At 41.0% G+C, this 23,873-nt stretch overlaps 2 protein-coding genes across 2 annotated transcripts in view; both read right to left on the reverse strand.

The window, feature by feature from the left end:
- tmem198b (transmembrane protein 198b) overlaps positions 1-12,925 on the reverse strand; it is a 32,444-nt gene extending 19,519 nt beyond the window's left edge. Inside the window, exon 1 of the mRNA XM_046052328.1 lies at positions 12,202-12,925. The gene's annotated coding sequence lies outside the window, so the exon portion shown is untranslated. The remainder of the gene's footprint in view (positions 1-12,201) is intronic.
- A 1,006-nt stretch (positions 12,926-13,931) lies between these two features.
- si:ch211-113j14.1 (sterol 26-hydroxylase, mitochondrial) lies at positions 13,932-22,673 on the reverse strand. Its single transcript, XM_046066280.1, has 9 exons — positions 22,415-22,673; positions 21,297-21,487; positions 20,783-20,982; positions 20,500-20,697; positions 20,235-20,398; positions 18,279-18,445; positions 16,290-16,371; positions 15,948-16,184; positions 13,932-15,514 (listed from the first exon to the last, which is right to left on the reverse strand). Exons 1-9 carry the CDS (start codon positions 22,652-22,654, stop codon positions 15,398-15,400), a joined length of 1,596 nt encoding a protein of 531 aa, XP_045922236.1. The 5' UTR covers positions 22,655-22,673; the 3' UTR covers positions 13,932-15,397.
- Between the last annotated feature and the right edge of the window lie 1,200 nt (positions 22,674-23,873).

A 23,873-nucleotide genomic window follows, 5' to 3' on the forward strand; every position in this document is an offset into this window, starting at 1 on the left:
TCAAGCGAAGCAAAAATGCCTTTAAAAAGTACTTAGTTACTCACTCCCCACTTTAACTGCAAAGTATCAAACTAAATGTGAGACCTCTGAAACCCATAGAAATAAACCATTTAAATATAAAAACAATACCAACATAAGGCAGATTGTTTTTATAGAAAACACATACCTCTGTAACCTCAAAAACATGTTTAACACAAAATGCTTTGAGTTCCGAGACATTCAGTCAGATTTTACACTCTGTTCTTACTCCTAAACCCCGCACATACAAACAGGGAGTGAAGAAAATGGTTGTTCCTCCTTTATGCTCGCTTTTATCTGATGGCGGTTTGATGTAAAAGTGATAAGAGGAAGGCAAAACATGAAAGGCAGAGGTAAAGCTAAAGAGAAGGGAGAGTAAGAAAAAAAAACACCAGTGGCCTTCCCACCATGTTGTGTTACGTAACTGCCTCATAATGCATTACTCACTGCGCTTCAGCTCCTTTCCAAATCACTTCACACTGGCAACGGTTCCCCTGATACAAAACTGCAAAGGTGCAACGTTGGAGAAATAATCTGTTCACTCATAAAAACATAAGGACTGTTCAAGACTTGTTCGAGGTTTTTTTCATCATCAATTAATCCCACAATTATTTCCTCAGTCAACCATTTAGTGAATAAAATCTTTGAAAGAAGCTGCACATGTCGATCCGAACCATAGCGTCTTCTTTGGTCTGAAAACTATGAGCATGGCAGTTTATCAGTATCACAGTGTCGTGTGCGTGTAAAACCCCATAAAGTAACAATTAGCATATAATTGATGTAAATGATCTTCAAATCAAATCGCTGTTACAGACAGACAAAACTCTTTAAATATGGAAAACACTAAATTTCACATTGGCTTTGAAGCATTCATTTGGACAACAGACTGACATCACCACTGAAATGAGTAGTTGATGAATTAATTAGATGGCTGACAGAAAACCAGTTCGCATAACTCATTTTCAAATATTCTCTACTTTAAGCTTCTTAACATTGAGGTGTTGCTACTTTCTTTAGCTTATGTGCTAAATATCTTTGGGTTTTTGGACGGTTCGTCCATTTTAAGACGTCACCTTTGACTTTAGGAAATGCTGAACCATTTTGGGACATTTTATAGGCCCTGAAATGGATTTAGAAACTCTAACAACAAAAACAATTGCGAGCTGCGGCCCTACATTCCTGAATGACAAATTAAGTTTGAGAAAATATTTAAATGTATTCACAATAATTGAGAGCTGAATGTAAGCATCTCGTTTAGTCTCGCACAAGAAGATTATTCATTTACTTTGAGAGAGGTTTGTTATGTTGCTAAGCAAAATCACATAAAATAAATATTACATTAATCAAAATGGGTTTTACAGCAACGAATGATGCCTCACATCAAATAAAACTTTTCAAATGTAAAACAGAAAAACATTAATTAACGGAATTCTGAAAACAACAAGACTACACTGAAAGCCGATAATCAATAATACTGAGTTATTGTCCAGCAACAGTTTACATCACTACAGTATCCTAAAAACTTAAAGTGCAATCTGAACTTGAACCCCAACAGGTTTGGAGTTAAATCTGCTCCGCTCTCCATCACTGACCTGAGAAATGTGCCGGTCTGACCGAGCCCGCATCACGTCCCGGTCCGCAGCCTCTCCTCCCTCTTCACGGTAGTTTAATGAGAAAAAGAGCAGGAGCACATGAAGCAGACAGATCTATCTCTGTCTCTCAGCGCTGTTCATGAGCCGTCCAAGGTAACAGGCTGCTGGGTGAGCTGCCAAAAACTGGCCCGTTCATGACGAGCGCAGAGCGAGCTGCCAGCGTTCCTGCCCGCTTGTGGTGTGTGTGACCGAGTGTGTCACCGGTTTACATGTCAGCTTCCGGGGAGAGAGGTTGTAGTCGTCAATCGCCTTGCCGATAACCTGGAACGCCATCCCTCTGCACATGTCAGTCAATACTGGCCGGGTTTCAGTGGAAACGTGACTGTTTGAGGATCACTGTGTTTGTTTGTGTGTCATCACGTGTCGACAACAGGCAGGTCAGATTGGTTTAGGACATGACAGATCCAAGAACAGCAGCATGACAGTGCTGAAGACAGTGTTTTCCAGGGAAGGATGGAAATTCCCAAATAAAAGAGGTCAGTCTTTCCAGATCATTAATGTGGGAAATGATTATGCAAACTGGATTTATACAACAGGTAGGGTTGGGTATCGAGAACCGTTTCCAAATTTCCAAGAACCGTAGATTTGATAAGACCCCTGCGTTCGGATTCTGCTTATCGGTTCCCAACTTTCCGCATATTTCAGCTCCCGATTGAACAGCAGAGTGCATTTTACAGTGCATGAAAGTGTCCCTTATCCAGGGGCGTCACTTTGTGTTGAAAAGTGGGGATATAGGGGCTCAGAATAGGGGTGTGAAGAGACACTTGAGAGAAGCTTGAGAGACATCAGGATACGCGAAATTAAGGTTACGAAATGAAAAGATCCTTAAACAGTGTTCAAGGAAAGAAATCCTCAATGCCGAAGATATATGAGTGGGGAGTCTAGGAGGATCACACCCAGGAAATTTTGATCATTAAACACTTCAGTTCCTGCATCCTGGCAAGAGTTTCTGCACCAATTTATAGTGGAAATGTTTTTATTTATGTAAAAGGGAACACAAAATTCAGGTAGCAGGTGGCATTTTAATATATAGAAATATAATCAGGGCAGTCAGTGCAGCTCTCAGGCATTCTGTGCTGCTTTCAGATCTGTTTCTCCTTTAGATCAACTTTTCTCACGTAATATCATCCCAAAGTTTGGCTTAGCTTCACTAAAAAAAAGAGAACAACACAGCAAAATGCAACAGCTGCAGAAAGGAGGTTTGGTGCGAGGGAGGAAGCAGCACCAACATGACGAAGCGTTTCCTTCAACACGGCGTGAATCTGAAGGAACGCGCCGTGTTCACCGTGTCACGCTCTCCCAGCTACTACAACTAACGCTAACAGTAGCAACGTCTCAGGTACAAAACACAGGTGAGCTGACGTTCACCTTTCATACTGAAGGGAAAGCAACGATGTCTACAAATGAGTCAATATGTATTTTTCTTAGAGACCCCGGAGACGCCGCTCTAGGACAGACGGCCGTATAGGTCGATGATGCAGCAGTTTATTTCATATTTACGTTAGGCTGCGACCTCTAGTGGCAGAAGAAGTCAGAGAGCAACAAAGTCTGTGTCTTTTTTCCCAAACCTTACCAAACCACCACAACAGTTTCACAACGTTAACCACGTGTTACGTGACTTACATAACACACTGAAGGTACGCCTGTTGCAGGACTGAAACTCGCCAACGCTTGTACATCAATCAGTCCATTTTGTCCTTTATGTATGAGGAATATGTTGGAATAATTTGACATTTTGGGAAAAAAGCCTCATCCGGTTTCTTGCAGACAGTTAGATAAGAAGATTCATATCGTTCTTACATCTGAACGGTAAACTGGAGCCGGCAGCTAGTTAGCTTAGCTTAGCATAAAGACTGGAAACAGCGGAAACAGCCTGGCTCTGTCCAAAGGTAACAAAATCAACCTACCAGCACACACGTTATATCTGGTTGGTTTATTCAATAAGCTCTTCACGGTGGTTTAACTCAAAAATAAAAATGACACTGGCTTGCCATTTCCAGTCTTTATGCTAAGCTAAGCTAATTAGTGTAAGAATATTTTCCAAAATGTCAAACTATTGCTTTTTCTACTTCTTGTAGGGTACATTTCCTTTCTTACTAAGAAATAAGAAATGCTAAGTCACCATGTAACCTTTTTTATTTAATTCAAATGTCAAACTAGCCCGCCTAAGTCCAGGAAAAGCACAACATCAACAAAGAGAGAAAGGTGATTGTGATGATCAGATGATGAAGGTGTCAATCTCAATTTCTTTTCTGAAACCAAAACCCTCGGATGACTGGAAGATGGTGATTCACATGACTTTTCTAACAGGACAAGAACGACATTACGTGACTTGCGCAGATGAATATTATTTCGCAGCTGTCGACGGCTCTCACCCACAAAAGAAAAACCCACCCGCACGACTCAGAGAGATTAGGCACGATCGCCTGCGCCAAGAGGCCGAGGCGTTCTCACACCTCCTCAGACACAGAGCAGGTTACATAAGGCTGAGGGTGAATGAGCTGCTCCAGTTATAAAACCACATGTAGCTCCTGCCGTCTCCTCTGATTGAAGAGAATGTGAAGAATCTGCTGATGGGGGATCGAGGAGGAGGAAGAGGAGAAGGAGGAGGAGGACACAGAGGTCTTTGTTCATGTCTGTTTTCACCCTGACAGACAGCTGAGAGGGCAGCAGCGAACACGTGCCTCTAGACAAACAAATTTTAGTCAAAAAAATACTGAAACTTCACAAGTTCCCAAAGCTCAAGGTAAACCTCAAGATATTCACTTTATGAAGATATAAAACCGCAAATCCTCACATTTGAAAAGCTGGAGTATAACGGTGAATATGGTCTTTTTGCTTGTCTCAAATCTCTTATTCCTATCAGTAAGCACTGACTTTGTGATTTACAGGTCAAAGGACATCTAAATTTGATAAAATTTTGTTGAAAAGTTAACGTTTCTTGGACGTGTAGTTAACATATAGCTGTAGTTTCTTGCAAAGCCACGCAGTTTGAATCCATAGTCATTAGGTCTCTGCAGTTAAATGTCTTGTCTCAGGTTTGTAAACAAACATGTCAAAATGCTCAAATACTATTTAATGGTCTCCACGTAGTCCTGAAAGACTTGTAGACCCACACTCGGCTGTCTTCACCCCAGCATTAGTGCATCAAAAAAAGCTGAACCTGGCTGAACCTTTGCCACAAACAATGCAACGTTATTGGGCAACGCACTGCCAATGTGCAAATTAAAATTCCTGGAACAATGTTCCTTTGTAACACGAGCAGCGTAATTCTGCTGTTCACATGGCAATTATTGGAGATTAAATGACACCATGGTAACTTTCCACAGTCCTTCATCATAGTATTATTAAACTACTCTGCAGCATTTTGGCATCTAATAAACCTTTTTGTTTGTTTGTTTTCAACTCTTTTTGGTGTGAACACCGGGCAGAGGCCTTTAAAGTGGCGCTGTAATGTGTTTCGAACTGGACTTCCATAAGGTTGGAGGGACTCACAAGAGACCGATGTTAAAAATAATGGATAAAATTGAGGCAGCAGAAGCCGAGATCTCCTTACTTTTAGTCTCTAGGATGGGTCAAGCTTCCAAACCACTGTATCCTACATTTCCCATAATGCAACTCGACAGGGTTAATATTTCAGCCTCCGGAGCCACACAAGTGTTTTCCCATGAGCTCAGGACTCCTCGTGACATCTCAGATTTACCCAGAGGTGAAAATCACTCCATATGTTTTCGTCTCTTCACTCATTTGCCAAATTGTGTGTTAGACTTAACAAAGATAAAAAGCTCTGGCAGTTTAATCGTGATCACTTGACATCGGCCTCTGCTGCATCTGAGCGGCGCTGATAATCCTCGTGTCCGTGTGATCCGTTCCCCGCAGATTCAAAGATAATGAGATTCGACTGACTGCTGTGCTGCCGGAGGCGAGGTCAGACGAGCTCTGCATGAACAGCAGGCTCACCCGGGTCTCTCACCAACACTTCCTGTCCTTTCTGACCATCAGTCCTGCAGCAGCATTTTTGAAGACCTCAAGAACTAAATACATTCTTACATAACCGCCTCCCTCCTACGATAAAGGCTTCTCCTTTTCACACCGTCTTAATCCCGCTGCTCAGTATGACTGCTCACCCCTCAATCAGCTCGCTGTTTTGCCCGTCCGCCGGCGCCCTGAGGGAGCCGCTCAGGAATATCAATGATGTTTGTTCCCGCGGAGGAGAAACCAAACGCAGGGTTACAGCTTGAATGTTGGCAGATTCACACAGTAGGAAGAAACAGCTGCTGGAAAAACCTATTACCTCAGTTTTTCTCTTTCTTTTAGTTGTGATGACAGAAAATCTGTGAAGTTTTACATCAGAGATGAAGAAAGAAGATGCTTGTGAATGTGACTGTGGATCTGCAGGATTTAGCTTTTTCTTTAAACTATAGTTGCCATCACTTAACAGAAAGGACACCCCCGTGATATCAGGCCTTCATGTGATTTCTGTGTGATTTGTGGCTTCAGGAGAGAGAAGCGCAAGTTCTTAAATGCACTCATTCTGTGATTTAGGTGGACAAAACAGCTTTTTCCCCCAACAGAACGAGAGCAGTTGCAAAAAAGGAAAAGAAACCACCCTCTGTTGAAAATGTTTTTTTTTCCCTTCAGTTTAGAAACACACATTTTGGTGTCAGGTGCAAACAATAATTGGGCGGCAGGTCTTGACAAGATGAATTTGGTGCAGCTTACTTTGCTAAATGTGAAATAAAAAAGCAGATTTTAGTAACAGCTTCATTGTTGTTTAGTTGATCAAAAGAAAAAATGATCAAATGTTTGATGGTCCAAGGCTCTCAAATGTGAGAATTCTACTTTTCTTGATCTTCTATTAAAGTAAGTTGAATATCTTTGGGTTTTGGTCTGTTGGTCAGACAAAAGTAAACGATTAAAGATGTCACCTTGCGCCCTTTAGGTAACAATTATTCATTAGTTACCCCCTAATTTTCCTAGCGCTCCAAATTTGCAGCCTTGCTAGGGAAATTAAATGATTAGTCTAAAATTAAAGATGTGAGGAAATCACAATAAAAGATTAAGTTTAAAGATCAGTCTCCTTCAAAAGAAGTTAAAAGTCATTTCATTTCATTTGTCCGTCTGAGTGTTCATCTTCAGTGTGTTTGCCTGATAGGCAGCTGTCTCCCCAGTCATACTCTGTAAAGGCGACACCCCTTTGCCAAAATTTGGCTCTCAAGATGGCAGCAATTTGTAAAGAAACTTCTTTAAAAAATCTCTGGGTGAGATCACAATCTTTGAGTTTGATTAATAACATTCAGGCTCGCAGGTTCGTCCGTTTAAGTTGTGAAAGGACATGAAAACGCTGAGCTGAGTCGTATCACACCTGGACTGAGGTGATAATGTCACTGTCAAAAATAAACAACAGACATTTCCCCTGACTTCTGGCTCATTAGAAAACCCAAATGAAGCCTATCAATGTCTGCAATAACATTTAATTACACTTAGACACGTGCAGGAATAACCCATGATCCTCTCTGCTCGACCTTACATGTCACCTCCAGTAACAGTGATCACACAGCGGGACGGTCGATGCCACACGGAGGGTTTCCAACGTGAGGAGCTGCAATCAGCCCGGTCATTTCTAGCTTCAAAGCTTCAGCCGCAGACAATGATGAACCACCGAGCAGCAGAATTTGTGCACTGCAATTTCAATTTTCTTGCATAAATCTGTTTGACCTCTGTGCTGAGGTATCGTTGTAACTTTTATTTGTACCTTAAGAGAAATAACCCGCACCATGTCATGCTGAATTGATTAGTCGATAAACTGCTTGTGAGGTAAAACATAACAAACATTCTCTGGTTCGCGCTTCTCCAAGGTCACGTTAAACTGACTATCTTTAACTGTTAGTAGGAAAAAAATAACTATCTGAAGATGGACTGTTTCGCTATTTACTGATAGTTTAGACTAAACAATTAATTGCTTCTTGTGAAAAAAAACCCCCAATATACTAGGGCTGGACAATAAAACAATAGCAATAATAAATGTTTTCAATAACAATATAATAAATGTTCAATACATTTTTTATGAATCATACACAATGGGAAATTGTTGTGGGAAAAGGACCGACTTTTTTTACTTGTGCATATTTGTTGACAAAGATTTTATCATAACTGTTTTGAATGTTCAACCTCAGATTTGTGAAGTGATCCACTGTTTGGCATCATTGTTCTGACCATAAAGAAAAGTTTAAACCACATTGAACCATCAGGTTTCTTCAACTTTCTCTCAGGAGCAAAAATCAGCCTTTAAACTCGAAAGAAATAACGATTTGATACTTATTGTGATAATTAATTATCGATATCGAAAGATATGAAACTTTTAATTGTGATATCATTTCTGGCCGCATCGTCCAGCCCTACAATATACTCATCCATAATAAAGACAATCCAATCTGTACCAAATTTCCAAGAACCGTGGATTCAGTAAGACCTGTGCATTTTTTTTTTGTCCAAACTCCAAATATTAATATTTACAGGGATATAAAACTAAAAAAAAAGTAGAGTATAATCTTGCAGTTTAGCCTGATCACCGATCTAATCGTTACGTTTTCTTTCTCATCAATGAAACTACTAATCTTTTCAGTACGACACATCAAGATGCTTTCAAACTGAACAGATAAAAAGCCACATTTGAGAAGAAACCGAAGTGCTAAAGCAGTGTTCTGTAGTGTGAGCAGGATTTCTGCTCTAGTCCAGGATCAAAAAAGAAAAGAGTTTTTTAAGCGTTCAATAACCCTGAAGCAGGAATGAGCAACCGTTTCTCTCCTCTGGTCGCCGCTCTGCACCTGTCAGTTCCAACAACAAGCTCTAATACTCCCAACAAACATCTGGCATTCATCAGCCTGCAGGTCTCAGCTCACTGTTTGGGACTGAACACTAATTAGCTCATGACGGTGGAACTATCATCACAGATGGACCCTGAACGCCTCGTTGCAAACTCTGATATGGACACCACGCTTTCTGCAAGTTCTCAAGACTGATGCTGCCAGGAAACACAACAAAAATGCAACATGAGAATAAAACCGTGTGTGTTTTCATCAGCAGTCGAAGCTCTTCATTGATGTCAAAGTCCATGTGAAGGTGGAGGAATGTGGGGCTATGTCGCTGATGCTGCTGGAAGCTGCTGGATTGACATAAACAATTATTCCCAAAACATGGTTTTTGTTTCTTTTTAAAGAGGTAAGTGACAGCACCGACTCACCTACTAAGTAAAATGTCATTAACAAGTTGTTAAAATGATGATTCACTACGGAACCAAATGTCTCATGCACACGTTATTCTGTTTTTTCTTTAGTTTCACCAAATTTCTTATAGGCAAGTCCCGCCACTCGGCAGCCATCTTGGTAACACCTCTGCTGGTTATTTCGGACTAAAAAGACCAGGCCCCTATCTGAATAAATGGGGAGCGATCCATAACTGCACCTTCGCTGGTCACCGGGACATACGCTGCATGTTTAGAATCAGCAGTAAAATCTAATAAAAGTTTGATGACTTTGCCCCAAAATAAGGTTTAAAAAGTAAAGTTAACCCACACTTACACTCATACCCTAACGTCAGTTGAACCACACGATTACCTGCTAGCAGGACATCAGCCATCTTTGTTAAGAAGTTTAAAGTCCAAAATAACCGGAATAAATTTTTTAAGCTAAATAAATAAAGCTTTATTGCAAAAAGAGAAATAAACTGTATAAAGAACTTTGATTCGTGTAAAATCACGTAGTGCATGTACATATTTTGCAAACATGACATTTCTAAAATGGTTATAAGAGTTAGTTTGCTGTCCATGTAAAGTGAACTAGATGTCTGCGTGTTGTTTAAACGCTCTGATAATGTTAATCCAACACATTTTTGTAGTGGCGTCCATGTTGATTCCACATTCAGACTTAAGAGCACATGAACACACCCTGAAGTCTGAAGAACGACTTCACAACTCGGGAATTGGGACTATCCGAGGAGCACGTGAATGCACCGTGAGCCGCTGGTTGCAATTCGAACCCTCACCACTAGATGTCACTAAAACCTACACACTGAACCTCGAAGTTTTCTTGTGAATCCAATCTTCTTACAGCCAGCTCTTCAATACATCATGAATAAAATATCAACATGTACGAAAAAATTAAGTCACATCTTTTTTTAAAAACTAACACACCAAATTCATGAAACGACAAATGTAAACCTAAATTTATTCATATTACATACATGCTGCAATTAAAAAGGACAAATGGGACAAAACACACACACTGACAGAAAAAAAAAGTCATTATTGTGATTTGAATGTGACTATCTATACTAGCTGGTCCTGTACGGCAGCCTGTGATCATAGTGATGCTGCAGCAGCCGGAGAATAAACCTCCCTACATGGCACTCAAACAGGCAGGAGTGGGGGAGGAGGAGGGGAGGCGGGTTGAAGGGAGATGCGAGCAGCGCCATGCCGGAGATGTTGACCCACTGGCGGACGTGTTGTGGCATTTTCATTCCCCTGGCGGGCTGCAGAGCTCGAGCCGTGCTGCCTGACTGCGCTGATAAGACGGCGGGCCTGACACACCGTGAATACACAAAGAGCCAGATAAAGGTCTGCAGGGTTTTCATCAGTGTGTCCTCTCACTGTTTCATAACTTCAGTCTGTGAAGCTTAAACACGTCAGGAGTTATTTTTGAGATGAAATGCAGTCTTTCCTTTAACCTGCCCTGTCTGCTTCTGCCTCAGTTAGCAATATCCTACATTTCCCAGAATGCCTTTCAATGACCTCCAGGGAGCATGAATATGGTTAACTCGCACCGGGTTATAGATGAAGGTTATGTTACCAAGCTGACCAATCACAGTTCGCGTGGTCTGCGTCACCGCGATGTGCAGTTAGATTTTTGAGGAGGTGCGCATCGGGTAACCGAAGACGTAGCCTCGACTCTGGCTAATCCAAAAATGGTTGGAGCTGAGGCGGCCGAATGAAGCCTGGTTGCTGAACCACCTGGCGGCTAGTCTACTGTGACAGCCTCCAACTGTCACTCAAAGCGACCATGTCGTTAATCACGCACAACTTTATACCTTAATATTATATTAAGTGGGTGATAATATAAATTTTCAACCACGTAAAGTTGTCATGAACGGGGAAATTAGCAAATAGAGACTCACCGTTATTGAACCAGGCTGTAAACATGTTTATTTCTGCTGTAAAGTTGGATGTTTTATCACGGGGGTCTAGAAGGACTGACTCGCTTTTTAGGCCATTCGATGAAATGCAGTTTTTGGCAGGCTGCCGCTTGGTCAAACGGTAGCTTCAGAAAAAAACAGTTCAGTTTGAGGTAATGCTGCCTTAAAATGAAACTTGCGTGTTTTAATTTCAGTACACTAAATGTTTAACGTCGCCTGCTGACTAAAAATAAAAACCAAGGTCATCGTTAAAGGGGCACCGGAGTGAGTTTACACATGAAAAATCATTTTTCTGCTCAAGAGGGATCCCACAAAACAGCTGGATGAGCTTTCTTCTGCTGCTCTGCAGGAGCTTTGCGAAGTCTGAGAAAATAACCCTGATGATGTCACATTGTGATGATGTCATCGGGGTTATAGCCAACTAGGCTGGAGACTGAGCTCCAACCTGGAAATGTGGTGTTTGAAAGAAAGTTGAAGTTTGACAGGAACAATGTACATGAACAAATGAAAAGACACAACTGAGCTGCATTATGGGAAATGTAGGACCCAGTGGTTTGGACTTGTACTACAGACTAAAAGTCTGGATATCTCCATGCTGCATTAATTTAGACCAGTCTTATTGTAATCCCTCTCTAGCAAAGGAAGCACTTTACCCAGTCGCTGAGTCCCCGTTTTAATTATTTCTGCATTTGAGCTGGAAGATAGAAAAAAAAGGGTGAAACTTCCAGCGCGAGTCAACTGGAGAATGAAGCTGTGAATGCCACACCCGAGATGTGGACTAATTTAACCAGGTGATGTAAATAAATATGAAAAGGTAAACAAACCGAACCTCTGGGTCTCAGCTGACAGTCAAGTTTACTTTGCAGAGAGATCAAATTAAAGTGACATTACGTCATTCTGTTTTCACTTCAAATGAGTAAAATAAACATGAAACTCATGAAACTCATGTCTCCAACCTCCTCACACGTTTCCATGAACCAAAAACAGTGTGTGACACCCCTTCAGGGATTTGGTCCAGACTTGAGGACGCGCATAACTCTCTCTGGTGAACACATCTCTCTATTCATCCATCTGCTATAATGAGAAGCGACTGAGTGACAGGATGATCGACCCTGATGCGGCCATCCGGGTCAGACACCACCGACCTCAGCTTACAGCACACGAAGCCAGCTGACCTCGTTTAAAGGCAACATACTCTGGATTCCACACACCACAGCTGTGTCACTGAAGCCTGGCCTTTCTCTGCTGTTGATTTTACCTCTCCCGGGTTTATCATGCTTGACAGCGGGCGCGTGTGTCTGAGACAAAAGAGACGCACCGTGCGCGTTAAACGGTAACTCACCATCATCCCCGGCAGGTTGACGCGCCTCGTCCGCGTTCACATCACGGCAAAAGGAGCCTCCTGAGCGACAAACACCGACCATAGTCAACGTTTTCTTCCCCGACCTGGGTGTAATCCTGTCAGCGAGGAGCTCGGTCTCTCCCCGGCAGCCTGCAGGGCGGTGGATCCGCCACCTGACTAGTCCTCCATGGGGGAAAAACGCACACAAAACGGGCTGGAAATGATCGATTACCCGGGTTACATGCCGGATAAAAAGGCAGAACTATGTGTGCAAATTGCTAATGAAGTGTTGGACCATCCAGGCTCCGGTCTGGATGGATGGATGGATGGATGGATGGAGGATGGTGAGCCTCGCGGTGCGTCGGGTGAGGAAGGTGGCCTGCGCTGCAAAAAATGACGACTCCGGACCTGTCAAAACCTGCATCCCTTTTACTGAGAGAAATAAAAGTCAGGCAAATCCGCAGCGGCTCCTAGAGGCTGACATTTTAAATACATCCCCAAATATCACCAAATATTTACTGAACATTTCTTCTTCTTCATGTTGGTCTGTTTATGCACATGTATGTAGGCTACTCACAAGTGTTTTTAATGTATTACTACCTTTACAGTAGGTAATGCAAGGCTATATTTGACAAGACTAATATGCAGTGATGGAATTTAACACAGTAGCCTACTTTTGCTATACTTATTTTCTATTTGATATTACCTGCTACATTTTATTTTTTAGCCAGTGTGATTTCTCTTCTCCTCTTTGTTTGTCTTTTATATTTCTTTAAATGCCCGAGGAACCAGTGCAAGGACCCCGCTGTATTTGTACTCTGTAAATGTGCAAAAGGGAAAAAAATAAAATAAAAGTCACTTGAACTCCAAATCTTTTGCAGTGCGCGAGGCAGCCGCACGACGTCCTCACGCAGAGGCAGAGGAGCAGCGTCAAGATATTCAAAATTACTACCGCACAGGAGGCGGTGTTATCTATCCTTTAAAATAATAATGACATGCTTATAGGACTTGGTCAGTGGTGGACAGTTTCCAAGTACATTTACACAAGTACTTTATTTTTTTTTCATGCCACTTTCTACTTCTACTCCACATCTCAGAGAGAGATACTGTAGTTTTACTAGTAACTTTACAAATTGAGATTTTACAGATTTTTTCGTTATGAATTAAACTAACAGTTCGTACAAATACTCATGACTACTGCTAAAAGGCTTAGTTGATTGACAGAAATCGAATTGCCAACTATTTTTTAACCATTTCAGCAACCCTGACATAAATAACCATAATAAAAGTACTTTTTACTTAAGATAGGCTACTTAAGTATTTTTAAAAGCAGGTCGTTTTGTACGTTGACTTAAGTAGAAATTTAAATTGAAGACTTCTGCTTTTAGTGGAGTAATATTTAGCAAGGGTATCTGTTCTTTTACTCAAGCTACAGGTTTTGTGTTTGCATTGCTAAGACTTTATTGTGCGTTGTCCTGCAATGCTACGTGTAATTCTACAGGTAAGAAAAAGTCATACTGGTCCTTTCAGGCTGGATTTCCAACTGGGTAAAGTACTCCGATGCCCCAGATGCCCTAATAGCCCCAGGTGTTCATTTTGTGATTGTTTGATTGACTGCAAATTTGTTTGTGAATAATATGTAACACAAATTCACCAGCTGAAATTATATTCACAGCATTGTGTCAGAGCAAACACGGGGCCAGGTTTTCTGCACTGTAATGGTCCGAAAATGTGAGGAATCGGGGTCAACAGGGGCCCACAGTTTATTTATGTTTTTTCCCTTTGACACCCAACACATTAATCTGGCCATGTGGTCATCAGCCAGTAGCATTTGATTGAATGTTTAAGTCTGTTTAAAAATACAAAAATGCTAAATAAATCCAACAACCCCAAAAAGAAAGATGAGGACAAAGCTGGGCGACGCTGAACTTTTAATTTACTGCAGCTGAATGAACAAATAAAGAAGCTTTCTTTTTGCAGAGGGCTGCGGAGAAACTGTCTTAAGTCAACTGAAGGGACCCACAATTGTGAGCTTTTATTTTATTTAGTCACTAAACATCTTTAACTCATATTTGTTGTTTTCTTCTTGTTCTTTTCTCTCCTAAACAGAGTAGGCCTAGAGAGGCGAGGCCGTGCGTTGAAAATATAACTTTTTATTTGTGCAGCAGCTTATAAAATACATATTAAAATACGTTTAGAAGAATTGTATGCATCTTCATCAAAACTACATATAAAGGAATTTTAAAGTGATATCATGAAAGAATATTAGAGTGACTGAGTAAAGATTTAGAGTTACAGAGATTATGGTCTAACAGAGAACATATTACTGACGTCGTTGTTAAATCACTGTTATTTTTAAAAATCGTGTGCAAAGAAAATCAAAATGTTTATAACTTCTGCTCTTGTCGAATGAGCTTTAACTTTATTTTTTACCTCCTGCCTCTGCCTTTTTGTTTCCTTCAATGCTTCCTCTTTTTAGTCCTACCTCCCATCCTGCCTCCTACCTCCTCTGAGAGGACTTAAAAATAGACTTAAATAAATTTGACAGTGGTGAACAAAAGGACAAATTCAACACTAAATACAACCACAAATATGACTTCCACAGGTATAAAAACAGAAATGCATGGTGTCATCACCACCTCGCTGTCAGAGGGGGGCAGTGTGCCCTTTGTTCTCCACACACACAGCTCTTTGTTTAAATTTCAAAATAGATTTGTCACATCAGCTTGAAGGTAGATAGAAATCGCACGTCCGCAATAAACATGTCTGTGCAAAGGATACGCTGAGAGAAGAAGGAGCTGGAAGAGGTGATGAACAGGATGTGAGGGGTCGGAGGTGATCTGTAGGCGTATCAGTCATTGGTATCATCAAGTTACATATAATTATATATAATTGGAATAAGTAATTTGATTTGTGTGCTGAATATACTTAACTCCAGTAGAAGAGATCAGTAAAAGAATGTCTCTGGCAAGAATGACGTGGCTTCAGGTAAAGACCTGAGCTGGTGTCAGGTTGGTTAAAAATGTAACTCAAGGAGAAGAAAACGTGGCTCTGTTTTATAAAAAGCAGCGTGAGTGGAAAGAGATCTTTGTAACTCTGGTTACCGTCCAGCGAAGTTAACATGTCACAACACCCCCTGAAGAAATTAGGAGTTTTGATGGACTCGCGTTGCGCTGTTGACCCTCAGCGGCGCCTTTCAGGTTCTGGGCAGGAAGCGCAGGTTTATGGGCTTTGCAGGGATGAGCAGGGTTCGAGTTTTAGGCTCCACGACTGGTGCACCAACGTCTGGCTGGACCTCATAGTGCTGCATGATCTGCAGGACGACACAAACTGATCAGTGTGCTGCCTCAGAATACAACTGTGTCAATATCAGCCACTAAATGATCAAAGAAACTTAATTCTGTTAGATATTTGATGTTTGTTCACTCACTTTTAGTCTACTTATTTACATATTACTTACAAATCTAAACCTTGGAGAAGGACGTTATTGTCTGTTTTGTAGCTTTTAGCAGGATCTCTCAAAAACATCTGGACAGGTTTCAATGATATTTAATGGAACAAATAATTGTTACCGTGAAAGTAACTAAAACTTTGGCTGCTGGGAAGGTTAAAAAAAAATGCTCAGACATCTAAAAAACCTTTGGTATGCATTGTAAAATTGTTCAAATTGACCAGGAAGTAGAGCTCAGGTTGAAAGTTATAGTATTAGTATTTGGGCTTTGAGGATGTTGATCTACGTCACTCACCCTGGACAGAGCAAAGTACATCTCCATCTCCGCCAGTCTCTTCCCCACACAGGCTCGCACCCCGACACCGAAGGGGATGAAGCTGTACGGGTGATGCTGGTAGGAGCCCGGCGTCGCCCTGCCGCAGCCACTGCCGGTCGCCTCAGGACGGAGCCACCGCTCGGGGAGGAAGAGCTCTGCGTTTACAAACTCTGCTTCATTGTGACAGGCTGCGTAATGACAAAGGTGGAACTGAGTCTGAAAGGAAGGAATAATAAAAGTTTATTTAAATGGCACATCCATTTCTCCTCATTTCAACTTGTTTTGTTAAAGGAGCAAATCCTCCTTGTTCTGCTTTCCTACCTTCTTTGGGAACCAGTATTTGTCCACAACCACCTCGTTCTCTGAAACAAAGCGTCCGTTTCCAGGTACCACTGGATAAAGGCTGACAGACACACAATCAAGAATGAAATCAGGGAGAAAAACGGGACCTGGAGCACGTTCTCAAGTTGTTTGTGTTTCCCCTTGTTAATGTTTTATGCTAAGCTGAATGTCAAAGATAATAACAGGTTCCAAAAAACACAGAACAGGTTTGTCAAGCCACGTTGCATTACAAGTACGAGCACTGCATGCAAACTTTTTACTTTAGTAAAAGTACAAATATATTATCAGCAAAAAGTTAAGAAGAATCTACATTTATCAGTATTTTTCATTCTTTCCTCATATACGTTGCTCTTTTTATTAATAACTGATGCACATTTAGTTTTGCATTTGGATATGACAAAGTAAATTATGTATAAGCATTTAATTTGTGGACGCCGGGTGGGATTAATACGTTTTTTTCTTCTTCCCACTCCTTATCGAATATGTAAAGAAAGTGTTTAAAAAAGTTATTTGGCTGTAATAATAATAATAATTATTATTAATTAATTAAATTATTATCTTGTTATTTAGTCATTTTGATTAGTTTTAATCTCTATTTCTTGTCGGATGTTTCTGTTTTACATATATTCAAAATAAATACTAAAATAAAAATAAATATTAGCCTCCTTTGTACACCATTTGATCAAAAGTAAGCACATACTTTTCAGTGATTTCCTACTACAGTACTTGTACAAACCTGATTCACGGTGAAGATGAATCATGACTTTGTTATCGTGACTATGCAACTACATGACTATTATTGCTACTGTTGCATAATATGATAGACGTCCTGTACCAGAGTTAAAAAAAACACGAGTTCATGCAATTTAATATAGTTGACACAGAGCGTTTAAAGTCAGTGGCCCGAGTCTCTGGAACAGCCTGCCACATGAAATCAGGGCGGCCAAGTCAGTGAACTCTTTTCAATCCCTTCTTAAAACATACTTTTATAGGAGAGCCTTTCCTGATTTTAGTTGATTTTATTTTATATATTTAGTTCCTTGTTTCTTGCTTTTATTGTGTATTTGTTTTTATCTGTGTTTTATTGTCTTTGCATTTGTTAAAGCACATTGTGACTTGTTTTTTGAAAGGTTCTCTATAAATGAAGTTTATTATTATTATTATTATTATTATTATTATTATTATTATTATTATAATGCAGCTTGCACCACACGGGGACTAAGATTAGTAAACAGACAGTACTACTGTTTACTACACTTTAGAAGCAGCTTGTAAGGTCACCCAACCAGATCTGAAAATCCTTGTCACCCTGGCAGGCTTTCGGCGTACTGGGGCATTGTCACACCCTTTAGTATTTTCAAATACTTGCGTGCCACAAGTGTGGGTTTTGAAACAGAGCCAGGAAATGGACCAGAAAACAACACACATGGATACAAAATGTGTTTTTCCAGCACTCGTTTCACAGACTGTTGGTAAAATTTGAGATACAGAAAGCAACAGAAAGAAAGCATTCATGTCAAGTTGAAAGATCTGGCAACATCCAGTCTCTACCTCAAACATTAAGCTGTACTTGTTTGAACTTTATCCAACGGATGCTTCTTAACTTAATGTAGACACAATAAAAAGACAGTGAATTGTGTCCTTATGTCCAATTGCGAGCTGTAAGTTAAATTAAACTATATTAATATAATACAATAACAGTAATATCACAAAGATAAAATAATGCATGCCGCCATTAGGAGGGTAGTTACCAAGATGGGGGTAGCGTTTCAAGAAAATATTTTCATTTTTTTTCTTATAAATACCTGGATAATTCAAAATTTTACAGGCCATTGAAAAAAAAAAATATAATAATAATAATTATTGGAACGATTAAAATCAGCCTTTGGGTTCACAAGTACACGTTGCTTGTTTTAACTGGACACAAGCCAAATAATCTTTAAGAGACAAATCCAGCTGTCAGCTCACCGTAGCGTCTCCTTTATGACGGCTTTCAGGTAGGGCATCCTGCTCAGGTTGTCTGTGGTTGGCTCCTGTCGGTCCGGACACACAGAGTTCACCTCATCGTACAGTCGGCCCTGAGCCGGACGGTCCCTGGCCAAATGGTACAACGCCCACGACAAGGTGTTGGAGGTCTGAGATCAGGCGGGACGTGAGAGAGCAGGAAGGAAAGGAAGCAGACATCAGATTACTGTCCGCCACAAGGACACAACGGACAAGGCAAAGAGTCTTGGCTCTGTGAGGCTGTAAAAATTTCAATCCTCAGGATGAAAGCCTCCTTGGCAAGAGGACTTCTTGTACAAATAAGAGTCATTGTGCTGAGAAAAACATAAGGGGTTTAAAAAATGGAAATTCACACTTCGACTTCATTGAATCTGTAGACGGAGTGTAGAAGCAGATTTGTGTGAAAACCGTGTTGCAAATCATACACCAATATATTCGGTAACTATATGGATGGCTGAAGTTAAGCTCACAGTTATAAAATAAACATGTTGGGAAAAGTTGAGTTCATCTGGTCATCTAAGTCCGCCCACCAACTTTCTGTGAAATTCATTGGAAAATGTTTCAGATATTTTGAAAACAAATCAAATCCACGGTTGCTTCACTTAACATAACTTCTCCATCTGTTCTTGAAGAGAAGTCCAGTCAATTTCTGAGCAAACAAGGAGTCACCTGTGTTGGCAACCATTTCATCAGAGGAGGAGACGCCGTTCAAACCATATCTACAGGTAGCTGAGATGACTTAGATTTCACAAATCTCCAGCTACCGCCAAAAAGAACGGCAGCAAGCCCCAACCTCACCTGGGAATGCAGACAGACAAACTATGCTCGTACCTGCAACAACAAAACTGTCTGCGATTATTCCTGTTTCAGTTGTTGCATGTTTAGACGCTCTCGGGCCAACACTGGTAGGCACGAGTGAGAGATTCTGATCTGCTGTTTTGTAACAACCCGCCAAAAGACAAAGTGCCGACATGGCATAGAAACCAAACTGTGACATTTTTTACGGACAACACAGAGACATCTTTAAAAAACAAACCTCTAATTCTCCGAGTAAGATCATTTATAGCAAAAGTCAGAGCAACAGAGAATTCAGCTTTAAGTCTTCAGAAAGTAAGACTGTGCATGTTTACAGAAGATTTAAATGCGAATTAGCCCAGAATTCTGCAACCTGATCCAAACCCAACCCATCCAAACAAACTATCAGGGTTCAGGTCTGGTTGGGATTATGCAGTGTTTAAATGTAATTCAATAAGACATGCCGTTCTTGTTCTCTCTGACTGTGCTAGTGCGTAAGAGGTTGTTTAAGCCTCGTGAGGTAGTGACATCAGGCCTGGCTCAGGTTTGGAAGAACTCTAACCTTAGGAAACAGGAAATTCCTGAGTGTGGTACCGACCTGGAAAAACAAAATCGGCCAAACAGATGAAAAACAAAACCACTATTGCAGCACATTCAACTTCTCCCACACATATTTTTCATTTGCTTTTGCAGCCTCCAGCTCTTCTGTTTGCCAAACAAAGCGGTTTTATCCACAAGTCGGCGACAATCTGAAGCATATTGGCCACATCAGCAGACTGCAGAGAAGAAGACTGAGCTGCAGAAGTTGTTGGAGAAGTTGGATGTTTTCTTTTTCCTCGCTCACCGTGAGAATTTATTTTTGAAAAACAAACATGATTCGAGCTAAAAAAAAGCTGCTGTTCTCTGTTAGGAACTATTTACAGGCAGCTTTCAAGCCAGGTTTTGGGTTTAATGTGGCTTAAACTGCTTTCTGGGATAACAAAGATGCCTCTAAATTAAAATAATGATCGTTAAATAGACACTAAACTGATGAAACGTGAAAGTATTTATTAAACAAACTCTGAGCAGACGGCTTGCTGTTTTCAAACCACCAGTATGAACTGGCACCATCCTCCCCCTTCTCACCGTGTCGACTCCTCCCAGCAGCAGCTCAGTGATGCTGATGTAGACCTCGGCTGTGGTCAGCTTGTCAGAGGACAGCAGGTAGGTCAGATACATGCCCTCCGCCTGCTCGCCTCTGCACACCTGAGCTTCAATTTCTGCAATTCTCCTGTCGATGAGGGTCTTGGCTGCCGTACAAAAACACAAAAACCAACCAAACAAAAAAAAAGGTGAACTGGGAGCCTAAATTGCATGGATTTTCCCTTTTCTTGTTTCTTTTGCTGCATACCTACGTTAAAGAGGTCGTCCCAGGCCTGAACGAAGCGTTTCCAGAAGGGGAGGAGACCGCGGCTCCAGCGTGGGAAAAGGACCACAGTCTCGGACAGCGTCAGCATGTCATTTACGGCGGTGATGAAGCGCAGTGTGTCCAGGGGGATCTCCTCCTGCAGGCAGCCCATCCGGGTCTCAAACAAGATGGAGGAGATACCTGCAGGAGGTTTGGGAGAAGGTTCAAAAGAATCAAAAACTGACCCCCTGTCCTCAACCTCTGGTATTACTGACGTACTTCCTACCTTCAAAGCCGAACTTGTAGAGCTCCGCAGCCATATCTGGAACAGTGGCCTGGTCCTGACTGCGACTTCGGAGGAGCTCGATGCGTCGCAGCAGATCTCCGACCACCTGGTGGATGATGGGGGCGTAGGCCGACACTTCCCGCAGCTTCAGCATCTTGGGGTTCAAGGCGCTGCGGATTCTGTACCACTCCAGTCCTGTGCTAGAATGTAAAACTGGTTTACTCAGATTACAAACTTGAGGGGCACCGTGAGGGAGCCCTGAGGAACCCCTTCACTCTGGAGACTTCGGATACATGAACCTTTAACTTTCTTTAAATTGACTCCATCAGGGACCCTTCAAGGGTATTTTATCCTGTGTCTTGCTCATGAACACTTTAGCAAAAAGGAAACTTTCTACAGGGGCTTTAACACAACGTCTATGTAAAAATGTTTAGGTTGAAGGAAGATCCCTGTCAGATATAAACCTTCTGTTAAATGAAAGTGAGAAAGAGCAACATCATCTGCCTCCACTCACTTTACATGCAGACCGTAGGCCTGTCCTCTCAGGTCCAGGTACTCCTTCCAGTGAGGCAGCTCGGCTCGGAGCGGGTAGCGGCCCTCCTGTTGGATCACCTGAGCTATAAGCTCCGGAGTTGCCACATTGACAACGTCAAACGGGCCGAACGTGGAGCGCCAGATGGGCCCGTAAAGATTCTTCTGCACGCCCTAGAAAATAACGGCGCGGTGTAAAATGAAAAAGTGTAAATTAACTGTTGCATTTTAGGACCATTTGACCATCATAGTCACTGGCTACTGTACATTTCAGATTAAAACTCAAACATACCAAACACTGATCAGACATAACATTATGACCACCTGCCTAACTTTGTGTAGGTCTCCCTTTTGCAACCAAAACAGCCTTGACCCACAAGCACTGTGTGATCTGATCACAGGGGCCAGCCTAGCCTGGCTGCCTAATATAGTCCACCCCAACAGTGTAACCACTGTTACTCAGTTCTCATGTCGGTGATCATAGTGTTTTGGCTAATAAGTGTAAAATCAGCTCATAATTATTTTGATGAAAAACAAAGCAGTTTAAAGTCAAATTACTTTCACCAAAAATCAGCTACAACCTGTAATACTGCTGTGTGCATTCATACTTCTTTCACCACAGTAAGTGTTAATGCCCCGCAGCCATAAGTGACACCTGACAAAAGAATGAAATCTATAATTGTACTCTAAGGCAGGTGTTGAAAATGGGAGTGTTAGTTACTAACCACAACATAAATGGCAACAACCTAATAGGCTAAACTAATACTACTAGTAGTAAAGTAGTATAAAAATAGTATTAGCTTACTATAATAATTATACCCATTGGTAATTATATGCAAAACGTTTAATATTCTAACTTGCTTTAAATTAATTTAAAAAAACAAGTTTACCAAACTATCTAAATACTAACAAAAACAGCAAATGATCGAGGGCGTTTGGAGCCATCAAAGGCGGCTTTTATTCTTGCATGCAAGTGAAGCAGGTAAAATATTGGTCGACTGTTGCGCTTGTCGTTGAAGCAGCTGCAGAAAAGTGATAAAAGTTTTGGTGAGCAGACATCAGCAGCCAGAAACTCTCTGAGAGTTCGCGCTGTAGGCCTACCTGCAGTAAGTGGCTCTTGTCCGCGTATCCTTTGAAAAATAACCAGTACAGGGTCGTGGATAAACTGGGCCCCGGCAGGTCATCGATAGTCTTCAGCTTCCCGCCCTCAGTCGCCGCCTGAACGTTCAGGTTTCTTCTGGCGCTGTTTCGGAGGTCCAGACCGGCCCGGGCCGCCGGCAGAGTCCGGGAGCAGAGCGCAGAGAGCCGGAGAGGCCGAGCTGCCGCCGCCGGGGAGCCCATGATGGAGCTGAGCGGCTGATGTCCGACTGGTTTTGGAGATGTGTGTGTGTGTGACAAACTTTTATTGTGTTACACCCCCTCCAGGACGTTTTCAGAACTGTTCCTCATTGGACTGTAGCAAATTATTTGTTTGAGATTAATTAATTACATAGGTCTAGCCTAAAAATACGATTGTTAATGAGAGCTGTATATTCCTACAGGGTATTTCAATGGTGAACATAAAGCCGATATTATGCTTAGTCTTATGTTCAGATAAAGAATAATATAAAGCATAAAAACACAATGAAACGTAATGAATGATCTGTTGTGAAATGTTGACATAATGTAATGTAGGTGAAATCTGGTATATTGGGACAGTTTTTGTAATTCTGTCTCGTGATCTCGTTCTTATCATAAATTTAAAAAAGAAAGCCAACATGTGAGATATTTCTGAATTCCTCAAGATGTCTGCTTTCTTTATGTGAAGAAATTCAGTGTGTACAGTATTTTGACAAAGCTTGGTTCACCATTTTGTTGTAGTTGACACAAAACTCATTTTCAGGAACATGTTTCCTAATTTGGGACACAGTTTTATTAGTGTATAACCTAGCCATTAACCCTATTACACATTCAAACTTATTTCTTAACCATGATTAAAAGAACAAAATGTCCCAAGTTACATGATATAATGTATTAGCCTATCCTTATACCTGAATTCACCCTAATACAGTGTTGATTGCATCAGAGCTGATAAAAGTGATCATTTCTGAAGCACAGAAGGTAAAAAAGGAGCTTTAAAGTATCTGTGATCAGCTTTACTTCTCTTTACACACTTTACTGTCACCGTAGGATTTGTTTACTGTTTATTTATCAGGGGAGTTTCACTAGGAGCATTTGCTTCTTTTCCAATAATGCATAAAATATGTTGACACTTAATAAGATAATCTGTCAGACAGTTTTCCTTTCTTAATATAGTTCTTTATATATATATTAGTTCACAGGTATTTTTTTTTTAAAATGTACCTGTTTTAGTATAAATTTCACTGACATTTTGTTTAGATTATGTTTTATTACTGTTCTTGTATGATGTAAAGTGACATTGGGAAAGAAAGAAAACTTCTGTAAGTTGATGTAACCGAAAGTATTGATGAAAGTTCTCTAACTTTAGTGCAACTGAAATTACAATTACCATCAGTTTTACTGTGTTGGAAGAATATGCAACGCTTAGTCTGTCTATATA

This window comes from Micropterus dolomieu, linkage group LG01, assembly GCF_021292245.1.
Source record: "Micropterus dolomieu isolate WLL.071019.BEF.003 ecotype Adirondacks linkage group LG01, ASM2129224v1, whole genome shotgun sequence".
NCBI lineage: Eukaryota > Metazoa > Chordata > Actinopteri > Centrarchiformes > Centrarchidae > Micropterus > Micropterus dolomieu.

Coding starts and splice junctions, on each gene's coding strand:
- si:ch211-113j14.1 (XM_046066280.1), bottom strand. CDS start 22,654: ATGGGCTCCCCGGCGGCGGCAGCTCGGCCTCTCCGGCTCTCTGCGCTC. Junction 20,698..20,782: donor CTACAAGTTCGGCTTTGAAG/GTAGGAAGTACG, acceptor AACCTCCTGCAG/GTATCTCCTCCATCTTGTTT. Junction 16,372..18,278: donor GTCATAAAGGAGACGCTACG/GTGAGCTGACAG, acceptor TGTGTCTGTCAG/CCTTTATCCAGTGGTACCTG.